The 10,475-nt window shown below is 46.4% G+C and overlaps 1 protein-coding gene across 1 annotated transcript; it reads right to left on the bottom strand.

Moving 5' to 3' along the window:
• Window positions 1–327: 327 nt before the first annotated feature.
• LOC136470365 (uncharacterized) lies at window positions 328–1,706 on the bottom strand. Its single transcript, XM_066468237.1, has 2 exons — window positions 1,377–1,706; window positions 328–1,278 (listed from the first exon to the last, which is right to left on the bottom strand). Exons 1-2 carry the CDS (start codon window positions 1,704–1,706, stop codon window positions 328–330), a joined length of 1,281 nt encoding a protein of 426 aa, XP_066324334.1.
• Between the last annotated feature and the right edge of the window lie 8,769 nt (window positions 1,707–10,475).

Genomic DNA, 10,475 nt, shown 5'->3' with positions numbered 1-10,475 from the left:
CGGGACGCCTGATCACCAACTCGAGGATGTATAGGTGAGTGTTCCCACATGGTACCTTGGTGAGCAGATCCCGCGCCTCGTCGTAGATCCATAGGGTGCCATCGTAGAGGTCGATGCGGTACCCGGCTTCCTCCATCTGACCGAGGCTGACGATGTTCGCCACCAGCCGAGGGGTGTAGTAGACTCCGACGAGGGTGTGGTGCTCGCCGTTCTTGAGGACGAAGATGATGGAGCCCCATCCCTCAATCTCGACCATGGACCTGTCACCGAAACGGACCGTGCCGCCCACATTGGTGTCGAGGTGCGCGAACGCCGAGCGCGCACCGGTCATATGATTGGTCGCTCCGGTGTCGAGCACCCACCTGCGAGCGTCTCGATCGGTATGGGGCCAAGCTCAGCGAAGACTTCCGCCTCGTGGATCTCGACGCAGGTGGCGGGCCGCGACGAAAAAGAAGACGGCGCGTCGTTGATGGTCGTGGCGGTTGCCGAAACCATCATGAGCGCATGTTGCTCTTCTCCTTCCACGACATGCGCCTTCTGCTCCCGCCTCGGTTTGCGGCAGTCCTTGGCGTAGTGGCCCTTGATGCCATAGTTTACGCACTTGTCAGGGTTCCTCTCTTGAGGCTTCCCTTGACCGTCGTGTCCCTTGCCATCCTGGCCGCCGCCGGAGCTACCGCCAGAGCCGCCGCCGTGGCCACGGCGTGTCTTGTCGCGCTTGCCGCTGCCGGAGCCTTCGCCAAACTCGCGCAGCTTGAGCCGCGCCATCCACTCCTCCTCCGCGAGGAGCAGGAGGCCCTGCTTGTTGGCGGTGGACGACGCGCCTGCGGAGGCTGGCTTCTTCTTGCGCTGCTCGATGGCGCGTAGACGGCCGACAACTTCCTCCACCAAGAGCTCGTTGACGTCGAGGAGCGTCTCGATGGAGTAAGCAATCTGCTCGAGATGTTCAGGAACCACCTGGAGCATCTTCTTCATGATCTGGGCATCGGTGATGTCGTGGCCCAAAGTGCGGATGGTGTTGGCGAGAGACATGATACGGAGCGAGAAGTCGTCCACGGACTCACCCTCGTTGAAGCCGATGTCGCCGAATTGCCGGAGTAGGTGCTGGGTGTTGGCCTCCCGCACTCGGTCCACCCCGACATGAACGGTTTTGACCGCCACCCATGCCGATCGCACTGAGGTCACAGCGAGGTCATCATCGAAAGCATGGTCAAGGAGCAGACGAGCGGCGCCATCCAGTACCCCTTGCTCACGCGCTCCAACTATCAGGAGTGGGCGCTCCTAATGAAGGTTAATCTGTAGGCGGGGGGCTTATGGCACGCCGTCGAGCTGGAGGAAGGGGACGAGGTGCTCATCGAGTACCGTGAGGATCGCCTCACCATGGCAGCCATCATGCGGTCCGTGCCCTCTGAAATGCTGGGCTCACTAGCCCGCAAGCGAACGGTTTTGACCGCCGCCCATGCCGATCGCGCCGTCCGCTTGCGGGCTAGTGAGCCCAGCATTTTGGAGGGCATAGACCATAGGATGGCTGCCATGGCGAGGCGATCCTCACGGTACTCGATGAGCACCTCCTCCCCTTCCTCTGGCTCGACGGCGTGCCATAAGCCCGTCGCCTGCAGATTAACCTTCATCAGGAGCGCCCACTCCTGATAGTTGGAGCGCATGAGCATGGGGTACTGGATGGCACCGCTCGTCTGCTCCTTGACCATGCGCTCGATGATGACCTCGCCGCGACCTCGGTGCCCTCAGCGCGACGCTGGCGATTGAGAAACTCGACGACGCGGTGGTGGCGATGGCGAACGACCACCGGACAGTGGGACGGACATCGTTCCCGGACTCTAACCGCTCTGATACCAAATGTTGGAGAACCGCCGGTGAGAAGCAGCCGGTGATCCTTGGAAGACGCACTCAGAAAACACAGTCGGGTTTTGTAACACCTCTGGTGTTTAAATATTAAAATCTGACATGTCATCATATGCATTGCAAAGCATTTGGCATTCGGTGAAAACTTTGATATGCATTTACTAAAACAAGTTTACATTTGTGTAATGAGTGTTGAATTGTATTGTTTGACTCAAGTTCAAAGTTTGTCTGGGTTTTGAATTTTTCGAGAAAACCCCGTTTTTCAACATTTAAATCCTACCCTGAAAATCCATTTCAAAATCTAAGCATATTTTGGGGTTAGGCCCAAAAGCAAAAGTGTAGAGATTGGCAAGTTAAGCAAAGTTTATCTTTGGAGTTTTTCAAGTTGTTTAGAAAAATTTCGAGTAATTCAAAAAGGCGTAATTCATTAAATTTCCCGATTCAAATTCAAAAGTTCATTTCAAAATCTAGACCAAATTAGGAGATGGTTATAAAAGCAAAGTTGTAGAACTTTTGATTTTGAACAACTTTTATTTTTGGAGATTTTTGAGTTGTTATGAAAATTTAGGAGTAATTTGTGAATTTTAGCGAATGACAAACTTATAAATACTGTGAACAGTGTTCACCGCCGTAGCTACACCGCCGGCGACCTTCGGTTCGCTTCCAGGCGCGCGCGTGGACGTCCTCGGCTTTGCGCTGGCGTGAAAACGTCTCCTGCGTCGCTTTCTTGAGCTTCCTGGCCATCCTTTATAACCAGAGCCGTCGCCGTTTGCCCCCGCCCCTTTCCTCTGTTTTCCAGTCACCGCCATCGCAGCTCCGTCGAGCTTTTGCCGTCGAACCAGCGCCCACGCCATCGCAGCAAAGCGTGTTCTAGCTCCGCTAGTTCCTTGTGCGTCCAGCAAACCAGTCCTTGTGGCTTGTCTTCACCGGAAACTCACGATGCACGCCCTTCTTCCTCGCGGCCGGCAATTCCTCCGCCGAGCACGATTCGCCGCGGCTAGAGCTCCATGGTGCATCTCTATCTCTGGTTTTGGCTGATTTTGTTTCGTCTCGATGCTGTAGTACTTTATCCATAGCTGGTTGCTCATTTTGACCACTGCAGTTGCCGGTACACCATCGCCGACGACGTTTTGCTCCGCCGTGATCACCGTGATCGTCGTCACGCCTCTCCGTTGCTTCTCCGACATCGCTCCTTGCTTCAACATGTTCGGGGTGAGCCACTGGTGCTTCCTGGATCCCTTGTTTGAGCTCTACCAGTCTGTAACTGCCGGCATAACGCTGCCGTGCCACCGCGTCCGCCATGGTCGGCGTAGTACTCGGTTCGGGCCGTAATTGGTTGTGTTAGTGCCATAGATCGATGCGCTATGACGTAGTGATCATGTTAGTACTCTTGCAGTCACCGTTGGACTCACCGTCAGTGAGAAATCGCTGGTCAGCGTCGTCGCCGTCGTGGTCAGCGCGCGAGGTTAGGGATGACAGGTGGGGTCGGGTTGTCAGTGACTCAGTGTTCAAATGGATTTTTCTATTTTCAGATTTGAATGAATAGTGTCTGTTTTTGTTATTTTTGTGTAGATTTATTTAAAGCTCCAAAAATTATGAAAATTTTTGTGTGACTTCTCTGTGATGTATAGTATTTAAGAAAAATATGAAATAATGTTTTTAAGTACTTTTTGAATGTGATAAAAATTGCTTAATTTATTAATAAATGGATTTCCATAATTTTTCTAGGCTTATTTAATTGTCCAAAAATTATGAAATTTGTTTTGCCACTTACTTATCATGTAATGAACATGTACTAAAATTTTGAGCTCAATTAGAATAAGTTGATTTATTTCATAATTTTGAATTAAATAATTAATTCATAAAAGTAAATAGTAACCTTTAATGATTTAGGTTTTGTTTGAAATTTTGGATTGAGTGATGACCTTGGGTCATTAGTTGATGATGATCCTTGGCAATTGATGTATGTGTTATGAAAAAGATTTAGTTATTTGACTTGCAACTGTACCGCGAAAAAAAGTTGTATTCAAATTGTTAATTTTGCATCCATCATCGAGCATTATGTTTCGTATTCCGCATCATGTTAAACATGGCATTGTTATTACGTGTAGTGAACGAAGGTAAAAATATGGTAGTTAATCAAGCTGTTGAGGAGGTTAATCCGTCTGTTGAGGTCGGATCGAATCCTTGTGTAACGTCGCAGGAATCAGACTTTTCCATCAACGAAGGCAAGCTCCGGATGCATACAACTCTACCTTGTGTTTTATAAATTAATTTCGCTTTTGCTTTCCGTTACTGCATTAAGTGATTAGGAGTTAAGTAAAAGCCTAATTGGTGCATTACCACCCTTGTTATTCCATATTTACCATATTACTAGTTTTAAACTTGTATATGCCTAGTTTTGCTTAGCTATGCGTAGAACGATGAAAGTCGGATGACTACCTGTTACCTGCAAGTTTTAAACGGAACATTGGTTAACTATGTTAGCATGTGATATGGGAATGTGGAGTAATAAATCTAGACCGGACGGACTCGGTGTGTGTGAGCCACAAGACATGGAGGTCTTGTGAGCGGGTTTTTTCCGCCTGTGTCGATTAAGGCACGTCCGTTGTTGAATTGCATGAGGTGAGAATTTGTAGTACTAACCACATACTCCGGTAAGCCTGAGCTTGGCAATTCTATTACGAGAATGGCTACTCGTGCACTGGGAGTGGAGAGATGGCGGGAATAACATGTACCCACGTGGCCATAGGCTGAAATGGTGGAGTACTGTGTTCTCAGGTGGCGTGGACCCGTTCTTGTTTTAGAGGATCCAAGGGTAGGTTGGTATATGTAGGTTGGGGACCTGCATATGTCGTGTGGTCTGGAATCCCCAGCTGGGTTTAATCGGTTCAAATCGTCGTTGCTCCTCGGTTATGGAGACTCAACACACTGTTCATCATCGTAGTATTAATAACTGGAACTTGAATAAGGCTTGCAAAAGTGTTGGATATGAAGTTTCATGATCTCAGTGTGGATCATGTCAGTTTTGTATATAATTCTTAAAGAAGTCTTCTATATAAAGAATTTTATTAAAAGAGCTTTTATGCAAAAGAACTTTGATCATTGTTATAGCTATACCTTGAATCCCTGAGCCTACATTACTGAGTTTATCAGTTTTATTTCGGATAAGTCTTGTTGAGTACTTTTGTACTCAGGGTTCGTTGACCCTTGTTGTAGGAGAGCCTCATGAGCAGATCTGTTTTGGATCATGCTGCATGACTATCGTTCGATCTGACGATGAGAAGTAAATGTGTGATCCTTGGGCAGGATGTTTATTTTGCGTGTTAAGTATATGTTAATTATGCCACTCCACTACTACTATGGTTTGTAATAATTATTGAACTTAGTGTGTAAGGTTTGAAACAACTAGTTTGTAAACTATGTTACCGTAAGACTTCCGCTGTTTTTACTCTGGTTTTGATATTTGAATAAATATTGTAATACTGCAATGACTCTGTAACGTGATCCTGCTCGAAAATCGTGGATGATTCGGGGTTCCCCAAGGACACCCAACAGTCTTTTTAAGTTCATAGAAACATATGCATAGATGTCAAAGGTCATCGGACAGTGACAGGTGCATGTGGGCCCTATAACTTAGGAGGTTCTACCACAGGTTTTTTGGTGCTATCAACTGGCAGCGTTTTTCATATATAATTACATTACTTAAAGAAAAATTACATGCATAAGTGGGGAGGTATTCTCCACAAAACGCGCAGCACCTAGCGCACTACTAGTCGTGCCATCCCACGACTCACCAGTTGTCGCAAGCTTAACTAAATTTAGCTACTGACTAATAAAAGTAAATGCTATTTACAGACACCGACTCGGACTAAAACAAATGATCGGTGATGGCTGGACTGCATAACAATTTGTTCGATTCACTCATGGCGTAGCATCACCACATGTCCTTGCACCAAAATCCCTCAAAGAAATTTCACCCCAATCACAGGCAAATTCGACGAACGAAAATTCACCAAAAATAGCTGCGAAATCACATAAAAAGAATAATTTCAGATTTGAAAAGAGAAACAAGTGGAGCATGAATTTGATGCTTGATTAACTAAAGAGGTCCGATTACAAGTCACTCCTAACAAATCAAAGTTCCCGTTTGTTTCTGTTAGATTGATCTCCTGACCAATAAGCCCAACGGCCTATTGGGCCTTGGTCTCGCGCCCTGATCGGGGGCGCCCAACCCTACATGGTTGGTGGGCCCCATCGCACTGCGCTATATAAAGAGGTGGGGGCCGGCGGCTCAAAGCACGAGGTTCACCGTGAGCCGCAAACCCCCCCGACAAACCCTAATTCCGATCTAAGAGGGCGCGCAGCCAGCGACAGGAAGCTCCGCTGATCCTCGCCGTCGTCACTGCTACGCCCGACCGCACTGCATCGACGTCCGTGCAACCTCTACTCCACCCGTCACTGCCTGTGTGCTGCCTCCATCACCGAACCAGCGATGGCCAGCACAACCGCGACTTCATCCGGAGGCTCAGGTTCATCACCAGCCCCTCTCTACCCTATCTCCCTCTCGGTGTAGTGTTCTAGATCTAAATATGCATGTGCTTCACGGATCTAAGTGTTCATCCGTCTAGATCTACCCTAGTCGATCCACAAAATCACAACAATGGTATCGGAGCTATTTTTTTTCTAGCGGTAGATCTGGGTACGGGAAAAGTAAGAACAGAATGAGACATGGTCTCGACACCCTAACCCTAACCAAGGAAGGGGACTGACTGAGAATCAAAAGAACCACGCCGGGATCCGGCGACCGCTCGGTGACTGACTCAGAAAAGAAATAAACTGATTTCAAATCAGGGGGGAGAAGAAAACAGTTTCGTCCCCAATCCTAATCCCTAACCCTAATCGAGAAATCGTGCAAAATCGGGATAAAAGAAACCGGAAAAGGATGAAAAGGATCCCGATCTCGGATTGAATGAGAAAGAACCCTAACCCTAGAAATGAAACCCTAACCCTAGATTGGGTTTTGGGGAAGGAAAAAGATGGAGAGGGGAACCTACCCGGTCCTCCCGACACCGCCGTCGCGCGGAAAGCCACCACCGTGCGGGCGGTGATCACCGCCGCCATGGTTGGCGAGCGGACAAAGGCCCGACTCGGCCGTGGCTCAGGACAGCGGTCCAAAGCCGCTCGACGGCGGCGCGCTCTGCCATGGGCGAGCGTGCGCACCGGCGAGGGGCTTAGCACCGGTGTCGTCCTCCCTTCTTCTCCGGTGACGAGGTAGGTGGTCGCACGCTCCCTTCGTTTTTCGCTACCGTCGCCGTGGGAGAGGAGAGGAGAAAGAGGAAATGAACCTAGGGTTCAGAGAGAGGGGCCAGCCAGGGGTTTTGTTCGGGCGAAATGGCCGGATAGCCGTCCGATCCGATTTAGCGATCAGGATTCGCCGGACCGGCTTTAGGCCCAGGCGGGCAAACGGTTTCGCGGCCCAGGCCCAGGTTGTGGCCTGGGCGCGGGGGAGAGAGCGCGCGCGGCTGGGCGCGGGGGTGCGCTGGAGCGCGCGGATGGGCCGCGGCAGCTGGACCGAGTGCGCTGGCGCGCGCGCGCGTGAGCAGGCCATGGGCCGCGCGTGTGCTGGCTGGGCCAAAATGGCCAAATAAATAGTAAAGTCACAGTTTTTGTTTTTCTTATTTTCCAGAAAACAGTTTGATCAATTTGAATTGATTTTTTATGATAATTTTCTGTACAAAATTTATCCAACGATATTTTTTGTTCAGTAAATAGTAAATTTGCTTCTGGAAAATAGGAAAAAGATTATTAAATGTTAAAGTTTCCGCTGCGTATTTAAAGATGTAATTTTCATTATTAAATTCGAACCAACGGGAGAATTTAATTTTGAAAATGGAAATGATTTAAATTGATTATAATATTGTTGTTATTCTTACCAACGTTGATTAATGGCAATATTATAATATTTTTGTTATACATTAATTCTATTTCTGCCCAACGGTGATGTAGAATTAGTGTAGAAAATAATTGTATGTTTTAATTTTGACCAACGTTGAACTAAGGCATGCAATTATTGTTGTTATTTCTGTTCTTACCCTATTTGAATTATGTTTTCAGGAGGATATAACTTAATGAGTTGTATCAAAGAGATCCCCACTCTAAAAGGTGATAACTATATTGAGTGGAAGAAAAAGATAGACCTGGCCTTTATCCTCACTGAGGTGGACTGGGTTGTCATCACACCGTGTCCCAAAGAACCTGTGGCACCGGTGAGGGAGACAGATGAGACTGATGCTGCATGGCAGAACAGAGAGCGGGATTTTGCTCCCGTAAAGATGTCATATGACCTTGAGCATAGGAAATGGGTCACTACCAACAAGAAGTGTTTGGCAGTGATAAAGAACACGATTGAGCCTGCTATTGTGGGCTCAATTCTAGACTATGACACGGTCACAGAGTACCTAGATAGAATAAAGAGTCAGTTCACTGGCTCTTCAAAGACATATGCAACCCAGCTGATCAAGCAGCTGGTTACAGAAAGGTACTCTGGTGGCGGCAGTGGCATTAGAGAGCACATACTGAGAATGAGCAATCTGGCATCTAAGCTCAAACCAATGGATTTGGCACTCAAGGATGAGTTTCTTATTCATTTGATTTTTGCTTCCTTGCCTAAAGAATTTGACACCTTTGTTGTTAATTACAACATACAGCCTGAAAAATGGGATTTGGAAAAACTCATAGCCATGTGTGTGCAGGAGGAAAGAATAAAAGTTTCACAAGGTGGTTCTGTCAACTACCTAAAAGATAAGAAAAAGAACTATAATAACAGCTCTTCCTCCAAGTCATCTGGAAAAGGTCCCATGCAACAGTCTCAGAACCAATAATTCCCAGTGGCTAAAGACCAGTGTCTCCACTGCAAGAAGACGGGATATTATAAAAAGAATTGTCCTGATTTCTTAAAGATGATTATGAAGAATAAAGGTGAAAACATTATTACATTCGTAAATGAATCCTTGTATGTAAAGTTTTCAAAATCTACTTGGTGGATTGATTCAGGTGTAACTATTGATGTTGCTAATTTATTACAGGGATTCCGTTCAATGAGAACTTTGCAAAGAAGCGAAAGTTTCATTAAAGTCGCAAATGGAGTACAAGCAGATGTTGAGGCCGTTGGAGATCTTCCTCTAGAGCTTCTAGATGGCTTCATACTTTTTCTTAGAGATGTTCTTTATGTACCTTATTTGCAAAGAAACCTTATTAGTGTATCAAAGTTGGACCATGATGGTTATGATTGCCATTTTGGAAATGGCAAATGTCGGATATTGTTTAATAATAAATGTGTTGGTCTTGCCTTCCGACAAGACAAGCTTTATTTGTTATCACTTCGTAAAAATGTGAATTCCGTATGTGATGTGAATGAAAATGTATCCTCATCGAACAATGGAAACAGAAAATGAAAGAGAGCTCATGATGCATTGTCGAAATTATGGCACTGTCGTTTAGGCCATATTTCAAGGGGGAGAATAGAAAGACTAGTGAGGAATGATATTCTTCCTCCATTAGAGCTCTCAGAGTTAGAACAATGTAGAGATTGCATAAAAAGAAAGTATGTAAAGAAAATTAAGAAAGATGCCAAACGAAACGCAGGAATTCTACAGATTATTCACACAGACATATGTGGTCCTTTTCCTGTGAAAAGTGTGGATGGTTATGATTCATTCATAACATTCACAGACGATTACTCTCGGTTTGGCTACATTTATCCAATTAAAGAAAGAACAGAAGCATTGGATAAATTTAAAATATTTAAAGTAGAAGTTGAAAATCAGCATGATTTAAAGATTAAGATAGTCAGGTCTGACCATAGAGGAGAGTACTACGGTCGGCATACCCCATATGGACAAGTTCCTGGACCTTTTGCAAGGTTCTTACAGGAGAATGGTATAGTCGCCCAGTATTCAACACCGGGCGAACCTCAGCAGAATGGAGTAGCTGAAAGGTGTAACCGTACCCTGATGGATATGATGCGTAGTATGATAAGTTACTCCACTTTACCCACGAGTCTGTGGATGGAGGCGTTAAAAACCGCCATTCATATTCTCAATAGAGTACCAAGTAAGTCGGTGCCCAAAACACCATATGAGTTGTGGACAGAAAGAGTACCCTCACTTAACCACTTGCGTATGTGGGGGAGCCCTGCTGAGGCTAAAGTTTTTAACCTAAATATTGGGAAGCTAGATCTCAAAACAGTGAGTTGCCATTTCATTGGCTACCCAGAAAAGTCAAAAGATTTTCGTTTCTACTGTCCTAACAGACATACAAAGTTTGTGGAAACGAGGCACGCTGTCTTCCTAGAGGATGAAATGATTAGGGGGAGCATGGTAGCTCGAGAAATTGACCTTGAAGAGAAGCGGGTGTATGCACCCACTCCGATCATTCATGAGCCATTTTTCTCACTACCTACTGTTGCTGCACCAACAGTACAAGACACTGTGGTGCCAGCACCTGTTGTTATCCCGCCTGTGGCAACAATGAATGATGATGAGGAACATGTGCCTTAGGATCCTATAGAACCTATTGCCACACATAAAGGGGAGCAACAACAGCCTCAAACA

Source organism: Miscanthus floridulus, chromosome 8 (assembly GCF_019320115.1).
Source record: "Miscanthus floridulus cultivar M001 chromosome 8, ASM1932011v1, whole genome shotgun sequence".
NCBI classification, from domain to species: Eukaryota; Viridiplantae; Streptophyta; class Magnoliopsida; order Poales; family Poaceae; genus Miscanthus; species Miscanthus floridulus.
This window is presented reverse-complemented; position numbering and strand designations above follow the sequence as displayed.